This window comes from Lygodium microphyllum, chromosome 14, assembly GCF_053477565.2.
Source record: "Lygodium microphyllum isolate KBCC chromosome 14, Lygodium_microphyllum_v1.1.10, whole genome shotgun sequence".
NCBI lineage: Eukaryota > Viridiplantae > Streptophyta > Polypodiopsida > Schizaeales > Lygodiaceae > Lygodium > Lygodium microphyllum.
The window spans coordinates 115,382,530-115,409,627 of record NC_141148.1 but is presented as its reverse complement, the minus strand read 5'-3'; the positions used below and the strand labels follow the sequence as shown (position 1 = coordinate 115,409,627).

The 27,098-nt window shown below is 42.6% G+C and overlaps 1 protein-coding gene across 4 annotated transcripts in view; it reads right to left on the bottom strand.

Moving 5' to 3' along the window:
* LOC148026013 (YbaK/aminoacyl-tRNA synthetase-associated domain-containing protein) overlaps window positions 1–27,098 on the bottom strand; it is a 69,576-nt gene that overhangs the window by 10,797 nt on the left and 31,681 nt on the right. For all 4 annotated transcript variants that reach the window (XM_087693248.1, XM_087693247.1, XM_087693250.1 and 1 more), the window contains 6 exons: window positions 25,802–25,861; window positions 25,657–25,710; window positions 23,078–23,138; window positions 22,885–22,961; window positions 14,555–14,604; window positions 14,305–14,387 (listed from right to left, as the gene is read on the bottom strand). In XM_087693248.1, the coding sequence (XP_087549374.1) occupies window positions 14,305–14,387; window positions 14,555–14,604; window positions 22,885–22,961; window positions 23,078–23,138; window positions 25,657–25,710; window positions 25,802–25,861 (385 nt within the window). The remainder of the gene's footprint in view (window positions 1–14,304; window positions 14,388–14,554; window positions 14,605–22,884; window positions 22,962–23,077; window positions 23,139–25,656; window positions 25,711–25,801; window positions 25,862–27,098) is intronic.

Below are 27,098 nucleotides of genomic sequence, written 5' to 3'. Positions count from 1 at the left end.
AAGCCTCCTCCATCTCCAAGCTCCATCCTCCATAGCCGCACGCGCAAGAGAAGAGAAGAGAAGAGAAGAGAAGAAGAGGAGAGGAGATGGTGAAGAGCTTCACCCTTTGGATCCCTCATTCCCACACACACTCACTCCCTCACACTCTCACACTCCCTCTCCCAAGAGCACACACAAGCAAGAAGGAGAGAAGAAGAGAGGAAAAAGAATACTCTTTTTGCCACACACCAAAGAATGAGCTTCTCATTCACTTTTCAATTTTATATACAAAACCCTAAGTCCCTTTTGGACAGTCATCCCCTTTTTCCCTTTTTTACATGGCCGGCCGTAGCCTAGGCCCTTTTTCCCATTTCCCACCACTCTAATTTTATCCTATTCCCAACTAATGCGTACAATTTGCACGAGCGAGCCTGGCGCTCTTTTACAAGGATTCGGGAGCGCTTCCATATTTAATGGTGCGCCTTTTACTCTTTTGTCGTCTCGGCGCGACACTGAGACTTTTTGAGGGTCGTGCCCGAACATTTAAATTTTCAAGGGCCTGGTTACGGGTCAAGGCGTCTTTCTTACTATTTCTTTTTTCCGTTTTCCGCTCCTCTGTGCTGCGGGAAACACAGTGACAACGGTCCATTGTTGTATCCATCCGCCTTTGTAGGACTTGGTAGGCCCTTGGCCAGCCAACATGCATCCTTGGTTCAATGCCCTGGCCTCTCTAGGGTGATCACTTGGGCTCCCTTGGTAAGATAGCCATCGCCTCTATAGTCTTGGTAGGTCACTAGGCAGCCGATGTGCACCCTTGGTCCGATGCCCTGGCTACTTTGGGGTGGGATGCCTTGGGGTAAATCAAAATTTAGGTTGACCTACTTTTCTAGCCCTATTTTGGGCCTGAGAGGAGGTGTTTGCCTAGGAAATGTACTTATCACTTAAATAGCCCCAAAACGTACTTATTTTAGGCTTATTTTAGCCAAAACCCAGAAATGGGAAGGGAATCGAGAGAGTTAAGTGGGAGAAGATCTAGAACCCTAATTTTCTATAAATTGGCAACCAGCCCTCCACTCTTCCCTCAATCTCGTTTTTGCAGATTTCAAGTGTTTCAACTTGCTGCCCACACCCTGTTCACGAAGAACATCTCAGCCAAAGCTGTCCATTGCTGTCTCCATCAGTTGGCACCTGATTTCTAACTCTCTTCACACAATTTGGAGCTGATTTCAGTCAGGCAACTATTGTTCCTATACAAACCTGTTGCCGTACAGCCTGCCACGTCATCACACTCCTACACGCTGTCCTGCCTACGTTTTTAGTCTTTCTCTCTCCTCTAGACTGTCGTGTCTGCGTTTTTAGTCTCTCTCTCTCTCTTATAAGCTGTCCTGCTTACGTTTTTAGTCCCTCTCTCTTCTACAAGTTGTCCTGCCTGCGTTTTTAGTCTTTCTCTCTCCTCATTGCTGTCTGCAATCAGATCCAGCTTCTCACTGCTGCATTTGCTAGTGTTCGACATCCGGAGGCTGCCTTGTTGCGATTCGGGATCCGTTCAGAGGACGACACACTCTCCAGCTCATTACCCATCCTGATCCTTGAGATATAGGAGTTCGAGGTTCAATATTCATTCACTGCATAGTGTATTTGCTGCATAAGCATCGTATTATTCAGTAGTTATATCACTTCATGTATTCACTGTGTTCATTGTCTCTGAGTTACCCTAACCCTAATTGTGCTCTTTTATCAGTCTGTGCTTTGTCGTATGGTTTCTGTTTATGTTTCTGTGTTAGGGTATTTCTTAACTTGTAGAGTCACAAAACAATGCCACATAAAGGTTTGCTTTTGCCACAATATTGTTTCATGCCTCGTCAACAAATTATTGACTATGTGTAATACTTGTATCGATTATAGACTATGCCTAATTCTATTAGTATTCTTCCAAGACACTTCAGACCAAGCCAGCTACTCGTTCATTCTTCACATTATCAATAGTGAATATGAGGACTTCCCTGAAAAGCAAGAGGGTTTTGATCTTCTTCCCAAGGCGATGGATTACACAAACAAAAGATGTTGAGCCCTTCCCCAATGTTGTTCCCGCATGCATCACTACACAAAAAATGACTTCATAAGATCAAGCAATACAAGTACAAGATCTGAAGTCATTTTATCCTATTACGAATATTATCCGAGAATTACCGGGCAATCTGCCTATCACAGACAACATTATAGAGGACCTGCCTAGAGAGTGGCAAAATGATTGTTACATAACTCATCAAGTTCACCCAAGCATTCAGGCTTTACACCCTTATATCTCAATGGCTTAATCTACAATTTCTGCACTAGAATCTACCAAATTTAAGCCTTCCAATAGCTATAATTTGTGCCATCCGACTTCTCAGTGTTAAAGATAGTACCGTCATTCGATCCACCAACCATAATGAAAGAGATAAAATGACAATTCAAGAAAAAATAATTGCTGTAAATAACATCAAAACAGCCCCAAAATCACAGCCAAATTAAGGGCTAAGCAAGAGAAATTGCTAGAGGGATGAGCTCACTAACTATTATCAAATGTCAAATCCAAGTGACTGCCCTCGAACCAAATACAAAAAACTGAAATGACAGACTACTATGATAAACTGCAACAACATGTCAACAACCAAGTGTGAGCATCCAAGAAAGAAAGACAATGAACAATTAACACTAAAGGCTGTCACAGCTACAGTGTGTCAATAACCATACATGCAGTAGGTATGGACATCATGCACATAGGAGATCTCAAGGTAAAGAGAGGAGAGCTATCAAATGCATAACCCACTACACAAAGCTCAATACATAACCCAGAAGCATATAAATATCATTGATAACACATTGACAGGCATAAGTGCCAAGTCCAAAGTAAGTGATCAAATCAACCCATTGTAGGGTAATTGCATCCAATGCATATCAAGAGAGCATGTACATGAAGTATCCCACCGCATCAATAGAATCAACTACGTAAATCCCAAGCTCTGCTCAAATGTAAAATTTTCAAGTAGCATAAGTAACTCCCATAAGAACAAAAAAGAATGTCAAATGAGCAATGCAAGCTCAAAACATCAAGTACATGACATCCGAGTATCCAAGATACATGAAGCATATGCTAAGGGCATAAAGCCCAATAGATTCTTCAAGCCCGTAATTGCATAAGCCAATGAAGTAACAAAGGTATGTAGCCGCAACCAAGATAAATGTCACCAAGCTCAAAATCGAAGCTCAAAAGCTTTTAATAGCATATTCAAGTGCTTAGACCAATGGTAAGCATCAATACATTGATATGAAGCACGAATGACATCTAAGAGCAATAAGCATTTAGTTTTCCCTGCTGATAAAAGTTTGTTGTTGTCCACTGTATTACAACAATGAAATCTCTGCTAAAACTGAGCCAATGCAAGCTCAAATCAGCCAAGGAGCATTCCAATACAATGTCATAACATCCTTCAAGTATTAGGGTAGCATATGAGCATCAATAGACATAAATGGGAGCTTTAAAATCTAAGAGTATGCTGTACCAGATATTATTACAGCAAGCTGTCCTGTATGACAGTCAAGGACTGAAGTATGGAAGCTCAAATCCAATGCCACATGCTCAATACCAATGTCAAGACCTTATGTCAGGTCTTTTCCTAATGCCCGAGAGTGCCAAGGGCTGCAAAAGATGACTGGAAGCAGGTTTTAGTGGGAAGAGCTGATTAGAGAAATTCACGCTGAATTTTTTGCGCCTGTTTTGCTGATGCCTTTGCTTACCACAATGCTAGTGCTATTAAGAGTTAAAATGTTGTAGATGATTCTTGAAGTATCCCTTCGAAGGTCCATGACAAGTGTAGAGAGGCATGAAGAGAGCTGACTATCAATGGTTACCTTGACAGGCTGAAACCATGGATGCCCTTGATGAAGAGCTGAAGCTTCCAAGTCTAGGCTGAAGTAAAGCTAAAGGAGACGCTCCCTGAACCAATGCTCTGATGTTAGTTGAAAGGAGGATGCCCTGAGTGGAAGCCCACGAGCGAAAGTAAGAGCTATGGTGGAAGAAGCAAGAGACACAAGATGTGGGAACTCCAATACTCATAATGTGTGACCAACCTTCCCTTATTCAAATATCACTAAAAGAACAAAGATAAATTGACAATGATGGGCACCCGCCACCTATAGTGTACAAGTGTGTAGGTATTGTTAGAGTAATGAATACACAAGTGGTTAGGCACAAGAGCCTTTACCCCCAACAAATAAAAGTAAGTGCTTGCAGCCTATCTTGTACACAACTAAAAGGCTGAAACTCCACACTTTTGCCACCTTCGTCATAGTCCTTTGGTAGTCCTATGGGTATCAAATTATCATAAATAGGCTATTGCAAAAAGGATGCATTTGCTGTATTTACATGAAAACCAGAACTATTAGATACACTTGCATGACCAGCACCAAATCCTTGTGCTCCAACAGTCACTGGGGGTGTAGATACATGTCTATATCACTTTGTGCCCCCATGCATCATGCCTATGCTGCCATACATGAGATCATGTGTTCCTCTTGCATTACCCGGATACATTGGTGTTGTGAGATATACATTGGTTGTTGTATACCATAGGGATTTGTGCCATACATTCCTATATGTGTTGCCTATCCAACCATAGCATGAAAAATAATACCTCCACCAAAGTATCCTTGTTGCCCCATGCTTACATTTGCATGAATACCTTGATGTCCATACTCCCATGGATTGGCATTACCAAGTTGGCCATGTATTTGCACTTGTTGTCCCATGGGTACCAATTGTTTGCGCTCATCAAGCTTTTTGGGCTCTTCCAAAGAAGGCTTACATCTCTCCTTTGGTTCTTCCAACTGTCCCGAAGCTTTAGAAGAGGTTTTCTCTTTGCCTTTGTTTTCCTTACTTGGAGCGTTCAAGAATCGAGTAAACTAGGGATCCTTTGCCAATTTACGAAAGAGTTTTGTTTTTTTTCACATCCGATCCTTGAAGCTATCATCGAATTCTTCAGCCTCTTGCTGGTCATCGGCCTCTTGATGCATAGAGGTGCCAACATTTGGGTCATTTCCCACATTTTCAGCTTGCTGTCCATGCTAAAGACCGTGTCCAACATCAGACATTACATTTTCCCCTTCACCACGTGAATGACCAAGGAGTGATGCATCCTCTCCACTAGATCCCATATCATTGTATTTGAGCACGATTGCAATAATCCCAAGTTGCAATCAAATGCCATAGGCCCACCAATTCAAAGAATTTAATAGTATCTTGGCAATGGAACCATATAACCAACCTTCGTTTAGTGGATGGGTGGTAATTCCCTAATTACAACTTAATTCTGGTACTAAGCATTTATTGCAAAACAAAAAAATGCAAATTTACCTATTAGTCTTTGGGCAATGGACACCAAGTTGGCCCCAAAACTAGTGCCTCTTTCGGTATTTCTTTAACATTATTGAAGTAGAAGTTGATTTACAATGGATTCTCCCAATCCCCTTCGCAATCCAAACTCCCCTTGCTGTGCAAAGTAACCAGTAAGTCTTCAATCTAGTTTGTGTCAGATGGGAGAGGATCGAGGTGCAGCTGAAGTGCAGTAGACAGTGTGAGAGTGAGAGACAGAGTTGAGCACGACACCCAATGCAATAGTACTGAATAGAGTGTAAGCTGAAAGTAAAAATGATAACCCTTATACCTTAGAGTTATAAGGAGCTGTTCACACCCGAACACAGTAAGTGCCCGTAAGTGTGCACCACAAGCACATACAAAATAGTACACATAATCTGGGGGAAAAAACCTCTCCTACCGAGAGTAAAAAGTGCCCCAGTGTCCTAGTGATCACCCGCACACTCCCATATGAGCGTAGGCGTAAGTAAGGCGTGTGAGATACCCAACAAACCCCCCTGGAGTGAAGAGTGATCAAGTGTACAAGGATCATCCGCCACCAAAGGGCGTCAAATTCAAAGCATCGCGAAATGCTTCAAATTTGTCTCGTGGAAGAGCTTTGGTGAAGATGTCTGCCACATTGCTGGTGGTAGGACAGTAGACAAGGCTGATATCACCTGCATGTAGCCTCTCTCTGACAAAGTGGTAGTGAATCTCTATGTGTTTCGTGCGAGCATGAAACACAGGGTTCCGTGCCACTGCAATGGCACTCTGACTGTCAGTATATAAAGGAGTAGGCTCCGTAACAGATACATCCAAATCAGCAAGTAAACGTCTAAGCCATACGCACTCAACTGCAGTAGTGAAGGCTGCCTTGTACTCAGCTTCACATGACGACGTGGCAACAGTGGATTGTTTCTTGCTAAGCCAAGAAATGCATGACGAGCCAAGAAAGAAACAATTGCCACTAGTGGAGTGACGAGTATCAAAATCACCAGCCCAATCAGAGTCACTGTAAGCATGTAACTGCAGTGGTCCCCCCTTGGCATAAAGCAATCCAAGAGCTCTAGTACCCTGCAAGTAACGAAACACACGCTTCACAGCTTGCCAATGCGACATACGAGGCTGATGCATGTACCTGCTCAAAACTGAAACGGCAAACTGTATGTCTGGCCGAGTGTGGCATAGATAGATGAGACATCCCACTGCTGGAGCATAAGTATGGATATCCAACAAATCACTGTCATCATATAATGACAGTTTGAGCCCAGGTTCCATGGGTGTACAAACTGGCTTGCAATCCTGTAAGCCAAACTTCTCAAGAAGTTGCCCAATGTACCTTGACTGACATAATCCAATGCCTCTAGCATCATGTACAAACTGGATGCCCAAGTAATAGTGCAAAATACCCAAGTCAGACATGTCAAAAGTTTGCTGTAAATTATTTTTGAATGCTGAAATCTGATCAGCACGTGTTCCAGTGAGCAAAAGGTCGTCTACATATAGACACAAAATCAGCATGGATCCCTCCTCTTTATGTACATAAAGGGTAGACTCAGATGGGCTGTTTACAAACCCCTGACTAAGCAAGAAAGCATCTATCTTTGCGTACCAAGCTCGTGGAGCTTGTTTCAAACCATATAGAGCTTTTTTCAGCTTGCATACTAAATTTTCTGAGCCTTCAACTGCAAAACCAATGGGCTGCTGTACATACACTTCTTCCTGAAGTTCCCCATGTAAGAATGCAGTCTTTATATCCAGCTGATGCACTTTCCAACCAAAATGTGCAGCCAAGGCAATCATAGACCGAATGGTCATCATACGGGAGGTAGGAGCAAAGGTCTCCTCATAGTCAATGCCCTTTTTCTGTGCGTAGCCTTTAGCTACCAGCCGTGCCTTGTACTTATCTATGGATCCATCTGCATTCCTTTTCAATTTGTAGACCCATTTCGTACCAATGGCACGCTTGCCAACTGGCAAAGACACCAAATCCCAAGTATGATTCTTATGAATAGAATCCAATTCAGCTTGCATGGCTGCCATCCAATGCACACTATGTCGTGCATCCTCAAAACATTCAGGCTCCTCATTATCATGAGTACATGCTGCCATAACCAACTCCATGGAATGTGCTGAATCATGCAGTCGAGTTTGCCTTCGAGTACGACCAGCCAAGGGTGTTTCCAAATGACTATCTCTCATAGTCTGCGTGTACCATCTAGGCACCTGTCTTGCTTCCTGACTGTGTACAAGTTCCTGCTGAATTTCAGTTTCAGCAATGTGCTGATTTACTGCATGTTCCATAGGAGCAGCTGGCTGAACATTAGGTTCATTTGCTGAAGTACCAGCTGAATCACCAAATGTGATGGGCAGCAGCCCTTCAAAGACATCACGGGCAGCCTGATATGTATCAAAACCAGCCAAGGATAATTCTGATTTTTCATCAAATACAACATCCCTGCTGACAAAAACCTTCTTGGTCACGGGATCATAGAGTCTGTAGCCTTTGCTTTCGCTGCTATATCCCATAAAGATGCATTTTACAGCCTTGTTGTCCAACTTCTTTCGAAGTACCTGTGGAATATGGGCATATGCAAGACACCCAAAAGTACGGAAGTGGCCAACAGAAGGTTTGCGGCTGTGCCAAGCCTCAAAAGGTGTGACGGTTTTCAAGGCCTTGGTAGGGCATCTGTTCAAAATGTGGCAAGCGCACATGACGGCTTCCATCCAAAAACTATGAGGCAAACTCTTTGCCTTCAGCATACATCTGGCCATCTCCATGAGTGACCGATTTTTCCTCTCTGCTACCCCATTCTGCTGTGGAGTATATGCAGTAGTGTACTGATGGATAATGCCCTTCTGCTGCAAATAAGAATTCAGCATAGAGGACATGTATTCCCCCCCTCGGTCCGAACAGAGAGTCTTAATCTTGCAACCAGACTGAGTTTCCACAAGTGCACTGAAAGCCAAAAATGCATCATACACTTCTGACTTCTTTTTCAAGCAATAGACCCAGCACAAACGTGTAAAGTCATCAATAAATGTTACAAAATAGTAACAACCACCCAATGACTGTGTCTGCATGGGCCCACAAACATCCGAATGCACAAGCTGCAATCTGGCTGTTGCTCTAAAAGCAACATCACGGGGAAAAGAGAAACGATGCATTTTCCCCAAAATGCAACCCTCGCATAAATGCTCAGGAGGTCTCTCCAAGAGAGGTAATCCATCCAACATCTGAGTACGCTGTAATAGCATCAAGCTGCCATAGTTTACATGCCCCAAACGAGCATGCCATAACTCTGCCTCTAACATAGCAGGAGTAAGAGTGGATGTCAAATATGCAGACTGATCTACCGAAAGAGCATCCAACTCATATAACCCATGACACAGAGAACCTGTCAAGACCAATGTCATGTGTTCCTTGTCACGGACCATGCAACGGTCATCATCAAAGGTGACCTGCAAACCACAACGTGCCATAGAAGAAATGGAAAGCAGATTCTTCTTAATGCCAGGCACATACAAAGCATCTTGTAGGCGGAGAATAGAGCCATCAATGGCTGTAAGCTGAATCTCCCCAATACCACGAACAGGGTATGATGCATTATTAGCACACTGAACAGACTTCCCAACGGGAGGTGCACCAAGAGAAGCAAACAAATCTCTACGAGATGTGATATGCCGTGAAGCACCACTGTCAAAGAACCAAGTGTCAGCATCTTCTGTAGAGCTAAATGCTCTATCAGCCCAAGAGACATCATAACTGCAAGTGTAAAAACAATAGTCCCTGTCTGCAACAAAGGACGCGGACTCACTAGCAGTGGAAGGAGCTGCAGAAACAGACATCCCTGACTCCTTCTTCTTCTCTTTGGCGATGCGCTTCCTGCACTCAGTGATGTAGTGGCCAGGCTTCTTGCAGTAATGGCATTTTCCTTTCTTGGCTTGCGTGCCCCCCTGTTTCTGACTTGTCTGTGAAGTGTTACTACTACCAGAACTCTGCGAAGCATTTTTCCCTTGGCTGTTTTTACCCTTCTGCCTTGACATAAAAGCCTGCTCAGAGGCTATACCATCCACACCACTGTTCCGTCTAGTTTGTTCCTCCTCTAGAAGCAAACTGACAAGCTGAATGAAAGTGATGGGCTCTTTCGAAATCCTCATAGTGAGGTTCAAGGCAGTATGAAAAGCCAAGTAAGAGGGAGGCAGTGAATTCAATGTTGTAGAAATCAGCTGCGCATCTGAGTAGTACTCATCCACATTCATGAGTTGCTCCCGCAAGTCCTGAATTTTGTTGAGATGATCCTGCATAGAATCACCCTCATTCATCTTTAGAGTCTCTAGCTCTTTCTTCAAGAAAGAGATGCGAGTCTCATTCTTTCCTGCAAACATCTGCTCCAATATCAACCAAGCTTCTTGTGAAGAAGCTGCTGAACGAATATGAGGAATGATAGAACGCTGAACTGCCAATGCAATCAGCGACATAGCCTGTGCATCCCGTGTATCCCAAGTTTTCTGAGCTGCAGTTCTTGGGGGAAGTGGCTGAGCGGGGTGAGGTGGAGGGGGCTGAGGTTGCCCTCTTGCACGTCCTCCTGGAGGAGGAGTAGCGGGAGCCACAACTCCCGGTCGTGCTTCCTCTCCACTGACATAATCCCACAAATTTTTGGCCACTAATACATTCTTCATCATGAAAGACCAAAGGGAATAATTGTTCCCATCCAATCGGTCTTCCTTGGACACATAGGTGAATACATCTCCTCCCTGATTTGCCATTATTTCCCAAAAGGTAATAGAGCAATGTCAATGCAGTACGGGCTGGAAATCTGCAAATTTCCAGAAATTGCAGCAAACACAAGTCTGCAATTAATGTGCAAAGGGTACTCTGTCAAAAAAAACTGTCACTGATGCACGCTTCCCAAGGTGCAATTAGTGCTCAGCAGCACTAAAACATCAAAAGCCCCAATATTTTCTGCCCAAAATTTCTGTCACAAATGTCTGTTACAAAAGCCCCAAAATTTGCATTCAATGTGTCACAGACAGACACAGCACGTTTCCCAATGCTGAAAACTGAACCTGCTGTTCAGCACGTTTCCCAATGCTGAAAACTGAACCTGCTGTTCAGCACATTTCCCAATGCTGAACCTGAACCTGTTGCACGAACTCCTGTGTGGAAATAAAAAATGCAGAAATGTTACCTCTGCAGAATGATTGCAGCTGACTAACGACGTGCACGGATCCCGAGGCAACGTCTGCGCACAGGAACAGACTGTCGAACTTGGTGGTGGACAGCTGCCGGTTCAGGAAGCAGCACCTTCGGACAGAAGTCTAGTGCATGCCAGTGGCGCCCTGGGCAGGACTGGTACGTGCTGGGCAGATGGCGCGCTGTGCAGAACTGGCGGCACGTTGTGCAGGACAGGTGGCACACTGGGCAGGGCGCGCTGTGCAGGACAGATAGCACGCTGTGCAGGACAGGTGGCACGCTGGGCAGGGCGCGCTGGGGGCGTCTGCAACCAGCACGCTGGGCAGAGAAGGCTGCGCCTGGACTGAAGACGTCTGCAGATGGCGCGCTGCAACTGGCGGGTGGAGCTGTGCGCTGGCGGCTGGAGCTGACGCTGGCGGGTGGAGCTGCGCTGGCGGCTGGAGCTAACTTGGCAGGTGGAGCTGCAAGTGACGTGGCTGCTGACGAAGGTACAGGCTGCACGTGCTGTACCAGACAGGTACTGACGAGCTGTCAGTGCTGACGCAAGTCCTCGGGAACCGAACAGAGCTGCTGACCAGCTCTGATACCAAATGTCAGATGGGAGAGGATCGAGGTGCAGCTGAAGTGCAGTAGACAGTGTGAGAGTGAGAGACAGAGTTGAGCACGACACCCAATGCAATAGTACTGAATAGAGTGTAAGCTGAAAGTACAAATGATAACCCTTATACCTTAGAGTTATAAGGGGCTGTTCACACCCGAACACAGTAAGTGCCCGTAAGTGTGCACCACAAGCACATACAAAATAGTACACATAATCTGGGGGAAAAAACCTCTCCTACCGAGAGTAAAAAGTGCCCCAGTGTCCTAGTGATCACCCGCACACTCCCATATGAGCGTAGGCGTAAGTAAGGCGTGTGAGATACCCAACAGTTTGCCCCTTCATTCAGGCAGCCAATTGGCCTTCACCCACTTCAAGAAGAGTGGAAATGCCCCAAATGTGATGGTTGGCTGGTCCTCCACCAAATTTCAGCTGAAAATCACCTTCAACCCCGAATAATTCAGGTCTTGGAGTCTTCAATGTATGGCACACTTCCCAAGGCAGCTGCTAAACCCTAATTTTTGCTGTAAATTAGGCTTTACAACAAAGAAAATTGAAATTCCTCGGTCTCCAAGGGTCCAAATGCTAAGATCTTCAAAGCAAGATTGTGAAATAGCTAGGGAATAAGAGAGAATGTTGAAAAGAGAGAAAATTCAGAGAGAAATTACTGAAAATCATTCAAATGCAGCTGATACCTTGTCCCAACAGCAATAAATGCAGTCACTTGCACCTAGAGACCCAAAATCTGCTAACATCTTCAGCCTGGGGTTGCCACCCAGCTCCCTAGGATCTCATGCAACTATCAATTGCTCCAAATCTGCAAACACTTGTTGGTAATGGCTGAAACTCAGCTCACGATGGCTGCTCTATCTCCTTACAATGTGTTTCCGGCAAGAATGAATGATTCTCTCTCCCCCTAAGCCTTTGTTTTGACTCTCCCAACCTTACTCACATTTTTTCGAGCCTATCTTTGAAAAATGTAATAAGTGACAGTCTTTCCAAATGAATTTCCAACATTATCCACATTATTATATTAATTTTCAATCTTAATTACTGAAAATTAATAAAATAATTATATTGGTGTCCAAAAAAATAGTCTTATCAACCAGTAAATAAATCAGCTAGGCCACTTTATCTTCCAAGTGTCCCTGTGTCATTTTTTACCATCCAATTAGCATTAAGTACCGTTAAACGCCACATCTCTAATGTTGCCAACTTACAGTTATAGCCAAATAAATGACTTAGGCTAATGACTGGCACCAAATACCACCTAGTATCAACCTTTTTTGCATCTGATGATTCCCTTGGGTCCCGAGCCCATTAATTGTACTAACCTCGATTGCATCCCACATGTAACATTTACTTAAACATGTGATCAAAAAATTAATCCACATGTTCAAGTGAGACATACAAAAATACATGTTTTCATGACAAGGGGGCTTTTGTTGTGGTTTTCAAAAGATTAAGCGTTAAGCCAGGATTTTCAAAAAAACTTCAGTTGATTGAATAATAGTGCCCCAAAGGGAGATAGAGATGGTAGGTCACAAGACCTTCACAAAACAAACAAACCTATCCCAGCCACTACTAGGTGTCTATGAAGTAAAAAATAAGCTAAGTGTGGATGAAGTAAATATGGGGGATATATAGAGAGGCAAAAAAGAAGGGTGGAAAGCAAGCTAGGCAAGCTGAGCTCCTCAGGTAGATGGCCTCAGTGGTGCCATCAAAGAGAGCCCTATATTCAGCCTTGGCCACCATGGAAGCCGCCATTGTCTCCTACTTACGGCTAGCCCAAGAAACGGGAGTTGTGCTCAAGGTAAAGATGTAGCCACCATGGTAATGTCAGCTGTTAGGATCTCCTGCACAATCAAAATCAGTGTACCCCTACAAACATAAACTAGAAACATAAGTTAGTCCATAAGAATAGGTACACCGTAAATCTCTCAAAATACAAAGACATGCACTGCCATGTGACATCCTAGGTGCAATGAAATACTAACTAAGGAAACTAGCTCAATAAGCTAAATCTGGCTTAGTATAAATCAACCAAAAGAGTTGCCCTACTACAAATCTATAGATGTGCTCGTCGAAGGGCTGACCTAGGGTATCCTTAGATAAGTGGATAGTTGGATCAAGAGGCATGGCCACAAGTCGAGTTTGATCCTAGCAATACTAAGTACACCATGATATCCAATGATTACTACCCATGGTACATGATTTTGTCTCATAGCCTGTTTTCAGCCTTTGTAGACATTAGCATTTCTTTCTTTCTTCCTTCCTTTCTATGTACACACACACACACACACACACACACACACACACTTATGCCCACCATAGCTCATGCTCTCTCTCTCTCGATCCCACTTTGACTTTCAACCTAGTGGTATTCAAGAGGGTCATGCCTTATTCTTGTACGTCTTCATATTTGAGAAAATAAAAGGATGTAAAAATTTTATTGTTAGAAGAGATTTTCTGCTCAAACAAACATGAAAAAGACAGAAAAAGGAGAAAAGAAAAGAGAGACAAAAGGCCACTGGTTCAATCAATTTTCTTCAACATTTGCCCTCTGTCTTGTTTCTAGGTGCGTAATATTTGCCAAGGCTTCAATCACACATGTTTCCTCTTGCATGAGAAACCACGCAACATTGTGCTTTCACAGACATCAGCTACTCAATATCTGGATTCTCAAACAAGGCATCAGTTTTGACCCCCATGACATTTACACATCACCAGCTCACTAGGCCTCGGCAATCTCCTTACGCAAAATGTAGATCATCACCTCTGCTACCCTCTGCCACAATCTACAAGAACCTTGTGTCCCAAACAGTCAAACCTCAGGTGCCACATGCTACACTAGTGCTATGTCCCACCCCCATTGGACATGTGGAGCACAGCTTAACAAAGAATGCACTCCTGAAGATGCTTAAAATAAAATCGGTATCATGTTATCATGGTTGATGCTGTGCTAATAAAGAGACTAATAGCACACTAGCAATTTACTTAACTTCTTTCCCTTAATATAAAGATGTGTCACTTCAGGCAGCAAAACACTTTGTAACCTTTTTTGGGTGACCATAATTGAAGTTCACTACCAAGCTTTCCATCTAAAAGCAAATATAAATGAGTAAGAACTCTTACCGATAGTAGAATCATTTGATAGTGGATGAAAGAAAACCCTTTCATAACTTCTGAACTTTTCATCCAAAAGCAATGCAACCGATCTTGAAACACAATTTGGTTAAGATGTAATAGTGAGTTTCTCGTTTGGCAATTGTGCTCTTGATTTACAGTATAAATAGAATTTTGAATCAAGTTTCATGTTAAACAGTAGATAAGGTCAAATACATCAATCGAAAAGCAATATCAATTATGAAGCAATTAGCAGTACCTTGCAGTATTGTTGATCAATGCAAATGGTGTAACACATCCAAGAGGAACCTTCAAATATGACATTGAGTATATGAGTTCTGTCACTTCCTCCCTCCCTCCTCCGCTCCATCTTTCTTTCTCCCTCACCTCTCATCCCCTCAATCACTCTCAATGTTATCACATACTAACATGGTATACTGATGAAGTACGATGTAAGTGTGGGATTGAGTAAATATATTCTGTCACTTCCTCCCTGGACCATCCCTCCATCTTTCTCCCTCACCTCCCCATCCGCTCAATCACTCTCAATGTTATAACATACTAGCTTAATAAACTGATGAACTCAAAAATAGTAGTAGACTCACAAGCACATCAAGAACAAAAGGCACCAAAGGTCCCTCCTTAGGACAGTGAGCTTATCTTACCTAGTGGACACAGATAAGGAAGATCCACATCACCGTACTGAAATGCCTTTTTTGACTGGGCTGTTAGTTCAGCCTGTACACCGTTCCTTGCCTTTTTCCTTCCTTCCTTGGTCCTTTTAGACAAGGTTGTGTATGCAGATTGGAATATTGTTTGTCTAAGTGACCGATGCAGTGGAATCATGACAATGTATCTGTTGGATCTTGAACGCCAGTACAGTTTGCCAACAGGTGTCTTTCTTTGATGCATCCAAGGAGATGCTACAAGAGCAGGATTTGGATGAGCTGGGGATGGAGCAGCAGACCTCACATGGCATGGTGGAATACACAGAGCATGGGAGACCTTATAGAGATGGGCATAGCACATGGATTAGCCATACTCAATGGTCTAGCAATATACAGACCATGCTTACTTGTCATTCAGAGCGGACTTCCAGTTCACTCATGGACAGATCCTTCATATGGCTTCTTGGCACCCAAGATACTACTTCTGGTGAGAGACAAAGGGTATCGAGGCTTTACATGCAGCAACAAGTGCAACATTCCACATTCACCGCCCACATAGAGAGCTTCCTCCAATTGATGCCTCAGAATAGTTAGTATGATGATAGAGTGTCATGATACTAGAGCTCAAGGTGGCCTTAGGATCCTATAGACACATACAAACACAACTGCTTCAAACACGACAAAAGCTAAGAGCTGTCTTAGACCACTTGGAGAGAGACTTGTACCATGGAGAGATGAGAAGAGAACGAAGATGGAGACGGTCGCCCTGCCCCAAGCCCACCGCCCTGCTCTTGGCCCACCACATTGTCATATGAAGACGATGCAATGGAAGAAGACATGGTGCCCTACACTGAAGAGATGGCTTGGTCTCCCCCTGATGTTCAGCAGCCTTTTGTCAAATGCAGCAAGTATGAAGAATTTCCTGCTGTCCTTGAGGCCCCACATGATTCTCCGCCACGCTCATATGCTCAAATGGCTTCTACTTTGCAGGATTTGCAAGAACCAAATTGGGAGCAATTGATTCTCTGCCACGCTCATATGCTCAAATAGCTTCTACTTTGCAGGATTTGCAAGAACCAAATCGGGAACAATTGCTCAAGTTTGTGAACTCACTTTTGAAGGAGTATATCGAGCATAATCATCGATCAATTCCTGCATGCGTGGAGGAAGAGATTTTGGATACACATGTGAATATTGATTAGGTTCTTCAGTCCTTTTCTACTTTTCATGAGCAACGTGTCATTCTCTTCTTCACTAGCCGGATTCTCATGGTAACCAAGATCCGTTGGTGGCTGACATCTCTTCTTCAAACTAATTGTGTGGAGGAGATATTCGCCAGTCCCCGTGGTTTCTACAAGGTTGTGCTCCTTACTTCGGCGTGGCATTTTCTTCTCAATAAGCAGCCCCTTTTCTTTGATAAACAATTGGTGCGCATTGTTTCATGGCGTCCAATGGCATATTTCCAATGCTTGCTCAAGCAAGCATGTCCAATATGGGTGGAAGTGGAGAGTTGCCCAGCTATTTATTGGGCCCTTCTCAAGGATGCAATGGTTGCAGTAGGTCATGTGTTGGTGCCCCCAAGTCTAAAGGTAGCCAGCAGCAAACCCAAATCAACTATGCATACTATGTGATACTACTAAGCGACCCAATTGGTTGCGCCTTAATTGTAGTGGTATGTAGCCCCTTTGGTTTTGGCTCAAGTGGGGTACTTTTGCTGGCCACTACTTCTCCTATGGTCAATTGGGTCACTTCATGGCTGACAAACGTCTAGATCAAAAAGAGTTCTTTGGTGGATCAGGCCCCGGACAAGGACCAAAACATGCCCCCCCCCCCCCCCCCCCTTTTTTGCCAAGGATTTTTGAAAAGCTTTTGATTTCCAACAGCCACATTGATCCATAGCCTGTAAGCCATGGGAGTGTCTAAAGAGCTCAGTTGTGGGATTCTAGCATTATATGAGCTCCTTATTTGTAGGGTACCAGCATCTAAGGGCCTATCAACTTTTGTTCATTCCACCATTAGGGTTAAACAGATATATTCTCTTTCTTTGCCATTAATTGGACATGTAAATTTCTGAGATCTCTAACTTTATCTCCTGAGGAGGGGATAGAGCTGTTAGAGATTAGCCATCCCCTAAACTGGCATTCTCAGACTACAAGTGGTACAATTAGTTCTCTCAGGCAGAGATACACATTTTTCCTGTCAGTTTTGGGCTTTTCCAGCAGTCATCAAATGCAATCACCATTTACCGGGCAGGTCAAGGCAGGCAACAGTGCCACGTGGCAGCCAAATGGCAGATCACTGATTATTTTATTGTTTTATGCAGCAGTTGGCAGTTTTATGCAGCTGGTCACCCAGTTTGCTGGCCACCCTGATTTATTTAATGCTTTGTTTCCAGCTATTTATAGCCGCCTGCCTACCTGCCCTCATCACTTGTCATTCAAGTGGTGGAGAGAGAGATCAGCTTGAGGAGATACTTCAATAGCCGATTTGTATATTTGCCGCCTTCATTTCAGCATTCATTGACTGCAGATTTATGTGTTATTCCATCTCTTTCCTCTCTCCCTCTTCTCTCGTGTTCATTCTCTTTCAGTCTTGTCCATACACTTCCGCACTCATTGCAGTCTAACATGGTATTAAAGCAACATAGAAGGGCAGATTGATCATGGGCAGACCTGATCAGGAGGATTCTTCGAAACAAAAGCTCGTGTTTTCTGCATTCAAAGGCTGGGGCAAACATGTGAAGCACGGAGAAGGAGAGAAGATGCTTTTTTTTGCAGGCTTTAGCTGTTGGAGAAGGAGAAAAGGCTGTGTTTTCAACCTTTTGGAGCAAATTTTGAGTTTTCATCGCCTCTAGCAGGTGAAACTCTTTGAGAACGAGTGGAGGAAGCCCTAGCATGCACAGGCAACGTGCATGCAGTCAGAGGGGGATGCCCTTGCTTTTGTGCAGGTTATTCTATTTACAATGTCCACCGAACTTGACGTGAAGTTCCAAGCTCTTATGGACCATAAGGTCCCCATGGTGCCGGCTCTTCCTTCAAATCCGAAGCACAGTCTTTCCTCTTTCTCTCTTGTACTCCCGCCATCATTGCTCACATCGAGCACTTGACCATGGCCTGTGAGACATAGTTGGAGTTAGATCAAATGTACAATCGGATGACCATAATGAAGCGGGTGTCTTTGGAGGTTCAAAATAGGACTTTAAGTCCTAACATGTCTTATTCTATGCGGAAGCATCTCAATAAGCTTTGGCAATTGCGGAATCAAGTCCAAAACGCAAGGAAGGTGATTACCTCGGAGGACATGGTGATAACTCTTCTATCACAGTTATTGCTCTGATTCAGTGCTATTCCACCTTGATTGCTTCAAGGTGGATAGAGACTCTTAAGTGGGAGGAGTAGGTTCCGATAGTCTTGGACCAAGAGGAACAACTCAAAGGTCAAAACACTCCCAAGTTGGAGGCTTTGACCGGTCAATCTTCCCAACAAGAGAACAACGACAACAATAAGAAGAAGAAGGATGAGAAGTCCAAACACAACAAAGCCAAGGAGTCTACTTGCCACATCTATAGCAAGGCGAGTCAGTGGAAGAAAGATTGCCCCGACATGGACAAGGAGGACACCAAGGAGAAGACTACAAAGGACTCTGGAGGGGTGGCTACTCCTTCATCGGCCTCCTTCCTCAATTTGGAGGTGGTAGGGGATGTTCCTCCACCAGTCATGGATACAACAATGATGGCCCCACAATCTCATGAGTGGATTGTGGATAGTGGTGCTTCTTGCCACATCACTTCTTCGGATTGTATTTCCCATAAGCATATGATGCATGGGTAAATTCTCGTACATGACAGTTCTTCAATCCCCATCAAAGGCAAAGGTGATATGCAATTGATTCCAAATGAGCAAGGTTGTGCACACACGGCACGGGAGACACATCATGTTGGCATGTCCAAATGTCAACTTCGTTTGAGTTACATGGATCTATTGTGAACATACCGCCACCCCTTCAATATTCCCTTTGATGCACTGTCCCTCACTTTGAGCCACTCAAAGATTGGCAACATCACTAGACACAATCTTTTTCAATTGGATACCTAGAGAACATGGTTGACACCAATAAGGAGTTCAGCAAAAAGGTGGCTTTTTCTATCAATAGAATCTTCTCTGCTCTACAAATGATGGCTTTATTGTTCAGCTAAGAAATATGAACACCCACCTTTCTCATGGAAACAAATGTGTTATTGGTCAATTATGCACATCATCAAACTAGCTAGAGATTAAGAGTCACAAGTATAGCTTCGTATGTTCTCAGAAGTGCATATGCACATTTGTACAACTAGAGCTAGAGACAAGCACACTACATCTGATCTTATTCAGCCTATTATGAGACTTAAGGACGCGTTCATTGTCTCTTCAAAGACAAATTTGGCCCGCAATCAAGATTCACGGATTACATTGATCAATGATATCTCAATCTCTCTCCCCTTAAGATACCATAGCTTAGAGAGACTCTTCTTAGGAGTAGAGTACCAATACATTGAAGGCCTATCTAGAGGCAACCTATAGATTTTCTTCAAAAGCAGTACCCAAGTGGGTTCCAGCAATCTCAAACTCCACCCAAAAGGAGTATTGAGGAGACCCAACGCAGCCCAATTTGCATTTGCACAAGGATATTGATTGGTCCATCAATGCATCTTGGTCAATTCAAGCGTCTTAGATCTGAACCCATGCATTGGCAACACGTGTATAGCAGAGCATAGAATAGTATTGCTCAAACTAGAGCCAAGCCCTACAAATTCTTCTCCATATGGGATGAGATTTAGACTATGCAATTGAAATTGACCTTCGAGAGCCCAAAGGGCTTTAGACCACATTTTAGCAAACACTTAATTCATCTTAATAGTAAAATCAACAAGAAATATTCACATACATTTGGGGCTAGAGTGCTCCTACAGCACATATGATACCTGTTGGCCCCAAAGCTTGGCACCCTTTCGGTATTTTTTTAGATTTCTAATGTTTGCTCAAAATTAGTTACACGTGACTGTATTTTTGCGGCACAACTGATCAATGGGTGCACCATGACCTTGTCACCTTCAATATAGACCTCCAACCAACCATAGAGTGTTTGAACACTTTAGCCTGCCAAGCCCTAAAAATTAGAACTAGCATTTAAACCCAATTTCACACAGCATTCACGTAGACCATTGTTCTGCTTAGTTCCCATGTAGTCCCACATTGTTCCTCTCACAAATAGAGAGATTTCACACAATGAAATTGTGACAGCATCCCTTTCTTCGTGACAAACTTGTCCAAAAAGTGCACTAGGCTTCAGATTTCAAAGGAGAAGAGAGAATCTAACCCTATAGTACTGTAATAACTTGTTTTTTTAATATTTAGTTCAAAAAAAGTAGCATGCCTTGCTATATATGGAGTTACAAGGCATTCCAATAAAATCGCTATATGCAAAGAGGAGAAGATTGGGTATTGTCCACACTCATCCGTGTTGCTAGCTCATATTCCATGGTTGAAACCTATAACTTTTGTAGCAAAGAAGATAATAATAGCTATCTCTAAACTTGAATTGCTTGAAGTGAGAGAGAAGCCCCAAATAGCCAAGATAAGCTTTTCAAATGAATAATCATATGCTCCTTAATCGTATCTCATTTTTTATTAAGGACTAATTAATTACTTAGTCATGAATCATAAGTGAGCTACTCACTAGACCAAACTTAAGCTTAGGGCCTACTTTATAAGAAGGGTAATTTGAAACCTTTGCTTATCCTAAAGTGCCACAGTAAGCAAGATCCACAGAACTATGTTTGGCCAAGCCACAACGCAAAAAATACATATTTCTCTTTTCACTTTGTTGTTGTACCCATTATGGAGAGTTTATAGCCCGCTGGCTTCCTAAAAAGAAAGTACTTGTTTAGAGAAATAGCAAACAATTTAAGGATGCCACTACTAAATAGGTAAGTATGCAGGCCATAATCACATATGGTGGAAACGACAACCACAATGGCTGACCCTCATATAAGGACAAAGACTCAAGACTAGACAATGGCAATGGCTTGGAACAATAGGAAATAGAATACATGTAAGAAACTTTAAAGGGAAGACGATAGAAAATATACCTATGCTTAAGTGATAGTTTGGTGACAGTAGAGATTTGGCATTTAATGGTACTTAATGCCAATCCAGGGGCTGAAGAACATTCAAGAATACTTGGGAGTTGAATTGGCCTAGCCAATTTCATTATTGGTTGGTCATACTAATTTTCTGGGCACTAAAATTATTAAAAATAATTTTCAGAACTTTAAAGTTTGAAATTTAATTTAATAATGTGGATAATGCTGAAAAATGGGATTAAAATGCTGCCACTTGGCAAAATTTGCCTGTGCAAATTGGAAAGACGTTTTTAAGGCTAGAGGGGAGAGAGAGAGAGGGTCATTCCAGCCCTGTGCAAGCTGAGAGAGATAGAGAGAAGGCTACCATAGCTGCTACAACAGTTGACAGGTCATTTTCAGCCAGCAAGAGACTCTCTGGGAGCTGGCGACATGCCCTGAAGAGACTACAGCAGTAAACGACAGTCACAATAACGCCCAATGTGTCTCTGAGCCATTCCTACCATTGCAGCCATGTCTAGCAGTAAATGCCTCAAACCAATATTTCCCCATTTCCACCATGGAAACAATCATTGCTTGCGACTGTTATACAGGTGTACTGGATACTTGCAACTCAAATGTGTACATTGCAAAGGTGGATATAGTCTTATTCAGGGCATCTTTAAGTTACATGACTATCAATATAAAAAATTTGTTTCAGACACAGTGCAAACATTGCAGTGCCTTATTCAATGCATTTATCTATAATCCTGTCATAAAGTTGTTATCCCAAACTTTCTCATCCTTAAACAGACCCTCCCAAGGAGAGTACAAACAAGACTGGTGACTTTAAATCCACATTTTTATTCAGTCATGGCAAGGGCCTATGGGAGAGATCTTGCCAGTCAGCAATGCCTTCAACTGATCCATTTGCTCTGACTTACATGGCAAACTAGTTGATCATCAACATGGACCACTTATTGAAACAGGTTTGAGACAACATCGAAAGGGATCAGCAACAAAGCATGGAAGGTGAACAAGCATAGGCTGGGGTTGATCTCCATGAGAGTAGTAGTGGTATCACAAAATAAAAAAGTAAACATTGATGCAATTTTGGGATTCCCTCTGAAGTTGGCACCTGGTTAACATTGTTCAGAAGTTGGTGATGTCACCTACCAAGTTGGGATTGCCTGAAGATTGCAAGATGAAAGAAATGCCTTGTGTCCTCTAGCACACTATATGGACTTTAATTTCATAGTTGATGCACAAGCTAAGTTTGTTGCCACTTTCAAAAGAAAAGCTATATATTAGAAAATGGATGTATGGATAAGAAAAATGAAACATTCGATACCTTTTAGGATTGCCCAATGTACGCACTAAATAGATGCCCTTTCCTAACTCACTGTTACAAGTTAACATGCCAGGGATTTTTATAGAAAAGAGCCTGGGGAATGTAAGAGTTAAATCTCCCCTTAATGGAAAATAGGGGTTGTGTTTCATGATGTTAAAAGATCCTGCATAAACTAAAAGCTCCGTGTTATCGAAATAAAAATGCATGCAGCTTTACACTCTGTCCCAAGCACTAACACCCACACAAGATGTCTAGCTGTTCATGCAGCCCACAAGCAACCCCATTTAACCCAAATTCTCTATTCTTGCAAATATCAACCTACTACTACACAAAAAGAACTAGAAAGGGCCATAACACAATTCTAGTGTTATAATACATGACAGCAGCGACCATCCCAGATACAATGATTCTTAAGTAAGACGAACCAAAATTTTATATTGAGTACTTTTGCAAGCAATATAACACAATACCTTCAGTACTTCTTGCAAAGCTTCCTCTGGGGCCATGCGTAATCCACCCTTTCCTAGACCTAAGCGCTGAGAGAGTACTGCTCAAAAAGCCACCAATTCCAAGTAAAATTTAAGTTGTAAGTACTTTTCAAAAAATCAAACTTTCATGGGATTGATAGAATTGGTCGTCCACTGAGGTAATGAGCTTTCATACCTTTCAAATCAACGTTTGTAGCTGGTAAAGCAGAAACCAAATAGAGACGACCTTTCTTATCCTAATTATAACATGTAAAATAGTTATCATACTGTCAGAATAACTACTCAGTTTGTCATTACAAAGGAATTTACCGAGAAAGTTATTCACATAACTGGTCAAGCACATAGTCACTACATGTGCTAATACTGAGAAATATTTCCAGAAACTAAGCACCTTAATGGTCCCCAGTCTTACTGACCTTCGATATACAAAGACCATTATATACGATATTGAGCTCTGGACAAGAATACAATGGGTTCAAAGAAAGAACGCAATTAATTCACTGCAAAGGACTAGGGTTCATGTTCCTATATATGCCTTGTAGCATCTGTATAACTATTCCAGCATGATGGAACTCTGAATGCTGATTCACAAACCGCTCTTAAAAAACAGAGTCGGCTGTAAGATACCCTCAGACCTCAAGATCTACTCACCTTAGAAAAGTGCTAAGACTGAAGATAGAAGGCAAAAAAGACCTCCAAACTCATATACTGCTGAAATAAGTTTTATACAAGGGGAGATCAGTGTGGCATACAGGTGAAAGCAACATAAAGCTGGGCACTTAAAGCATAAGTAACATGTATGCTGAAAACTCATGCTATTATGGCTGTGCAGCAATGTAAAAATGAGACTGAGAATTGAGGGAGAATTAGTCCATTGTATAATCAATAAACATCTGCCAGTACAGCCTCAAATGCTTGCCAAGCTGTGCCAAGTCTGGCCAGATCTTTGACAGACTCAAGGGAAGGCCTACTACAACCTGGATGATGCTGTTGTCATCTCACTTCACCTTCCCCGTTCTCCACAAGTACTTTGCAGTCTGCTTCCAGAGATTGGCTCTCAACTAGAATGGTTGGTAATGAGAGAGGGATCCTATGCAGATGCAGGAGGGGAGGGAGTCCTCCATAAACCTTCAACCAGAGTTATATTACTCCCACACGCTCTGGATCCTCCCCAACCCTCTGTTCTCCTTTTTACTACTTAGAAAGAAAGATGCTACAACCAGTGGAGCACAGTGACCTTCTTGATGACCAATGCTTTTGTTTGCAGAGAGAGTGGGCAATAGAAAACTCATGCAGCTTTAGCCATCCAAATGGGATGGTTGATGGAGGAGATAAGGCAACCAGCACCACACCAAGCACAGCGCACTAGTTTTTGGGCACAAAGCAAGGAGTAAGTGATTGAAGCTAGAGTTCAAGGAAAAATGAATGTGCAGGAACACTTGCCGACACTCAACTCCTAAACATGAGGGAGAAATGAGTACATACAATGTCTGTCTACTGATATCAACTAGATGAAGAGTGTCTAGTTGTAGTAAAGCTGAAGTGTGTGTGCTGCTCAAAATGCATCCAATGTGCACAAAAATGTATAAAATAGTGGGGTGATTGGGTTAGCAAATAACAAAAGATAGGATGCCACTCAAAATGTGTTGAATGTGCACAAAAGTGTGTAAAAATAGTGGGCTGATTGGGTTAAAAGATTCTCAGAAGCATGTTGGGTTCAAAATGAAGATGGAACAAAACCAAATGGACATGGAGGGATACATCAGAAAGTACAAACATGAATGACAATGGTGAAACAAGTAGCCTCCTCACAATTGAAGAGCCACCTTATGTGCTCCAGAAACTGGACTACAGAGAAAGACGGTGTGCAACCACCTCTCAAAAGATGTGGTGGGTGTGCCAATGGCAACTGAATATTGAAGAAACTTGTTGTTGTCCTTGGGGTGTGTATCTGGAGATCAAACTTGTTATCAGTTTGCTTGAGTCTCTCAACTCTTCTATAAAGATGAAGTAGTGGTCCCCCTCACACTAGTCAACTAAGTATGTAAGTTGCTGACAACACAAGCCGTAGAATTCTGCACTCACACTGAGGTCCAAAAGTGACTTGAAGTGTTTTGAATATCTTTAGAGAACTTGGCTTGATTTGTCAAAACTTGTCTTTTAACTTTTGTCTTGACTAGCAATGTAGATGGAAGAATGTCGATGGAATGAAAAAAACTCAGACTCGTAGCAACATGGAACAGGCAGAAGTTGAAAGAGCAGTGACTAGGACATACCTGCTCCTAGAAGCTATGCTCTCGCCATCCTCAATCAAATAAGCAACCCAAAATGGTGAATCAGCTTTGAAGGATGTGGTCTATTGATTTCAGATCTCTACAGGATTATATACATTTGGCTCTGATAGCTGATGGATTGCCATTAAGCTAAACCCAAACACAACAGATGGCTGCCCCTGAAGTTGAAACTGCAATATCCAGCACTCAGAAACAATGATCTAAATATTGAGACAAAATGGTTGACATCTGAGTATGTTTCTAAGGTCGGCTTATATCTGATAAAAAATGCAAATTTAACTGCTGCAGCAGACCTCAGCTCACTTGACAATAAGGGCACTCTCAAGATTGCAGTTCTGGGTGAGTACTTAAATCAACTAAGGTGCAACTAATACACAGGCAATTGCAAGACTGCAGTTAATGACGTTCAGATACTACATTCAAAAACAAATGTAAAGGACAACAAACAATGTGTGTTTACCTTCAAAAAAAGGTTCTTGCTTTGGGCTCCCTCCAAATGGCCAATATATTTAGCCTGTACACCAAAAAATGGCATTATGTCAGAACTCCCACTTAGAATGATTGCCCATACCTACAATTCACTCCCCTTGGAGATAGATGCATGCCTGTTCCTCCACTGTCATCACAGTGGGATGCACATACATCTGAAATGTAACGCCCAACCCCTATCACAAGGAAAAAACAAATTAATACATGATTAGAAGAAGATTATATGCAATTAACAATCTATAAGCAAAATGTTCCACTACCTACTATGTCACAATAGCACAATGTCAATGCAATGGGCCATGCATAGACCAGGACACTAAAGCAATCATGGGATACCTCCCAGCATTCAAGATATTTAATTAACATCAAACATGCAAAACATTTTGAGCACACTAGTGCACACCATGAGCTCTTATCAGTGTAATACCAATGATGAAACCCAGCTTTCCTGTTACCTGCATGATATGAGCAAGCTGCAACGTATACAGGAACAGACATAACCAGTAGCATAGGGTAAATAAGTCAATACATATCCTGCTCTCCAAGTATCAAAGGGGTTCAAACCAGTCGAAAAATGCATGCAAGGGCAACATCAGATAAAACAAATTTGTTCCAGTCTTGCGAAAGGCATGCACATACATGAGTGTTGACAAATCTGGAGCTAAACTACTAACAATCCCAAAAGTAAAATCCTTGTGCTGCCTTCAACCTTGACAATACAATAATGCTGCTGCAAGGGCTACACCAAATGAAACCATAAACCGGAACGCATCTAGCTGTGAGAGTGCGCAATGGAAGAGAAACACAAACACAGAGAGAAACAGAGAGAGAGAGAGAGAGAGAGAGAGAGAGAGAAAGAAAGAAAGAAAGAAAGAAAGAAAGAAAGAAAGAAAGAAAGGAAGACCCATTAACATCTCTAGAAGGCCAGAATGGCCTATGAGACCATAACTAATACAATTGGTATCATCATCTCTCATCAGAGAAGAAAACAGAATTATGTCAAGGTCTTCATGATAAATTGAAATAGAAAATGAAAAATATGGAAAACTGAAAACTGAAAAGAGTATAGAGTATCTCCCTCTCAATGTATGGAGTCCACCAAGACTTTGCAAGCTACCTCTGACTGAGTCGTCGTGGTAATCTTCATCTATAGCGAGCAATCATGATGCGAATGTGTTGCATATGAGAATGCTTGCGTTGCCAAGCAGGTATCCTAGGGCGTCATGCTCTGCATAATATTGTAGCTCTATCTATTGTGATGCCACCTAATGATGTCCCTCAATGGCACCTGTTAGTAGGAGATGTAGTGTCTAAGGTGGCAGTGGCCGGGGGGTCAGCTATACTGAAAAAGTCTATAACTGCTCTCTGGAGGGGTGGATGTGGCTGGGGTTGCCTCCGATCACATAACAATGC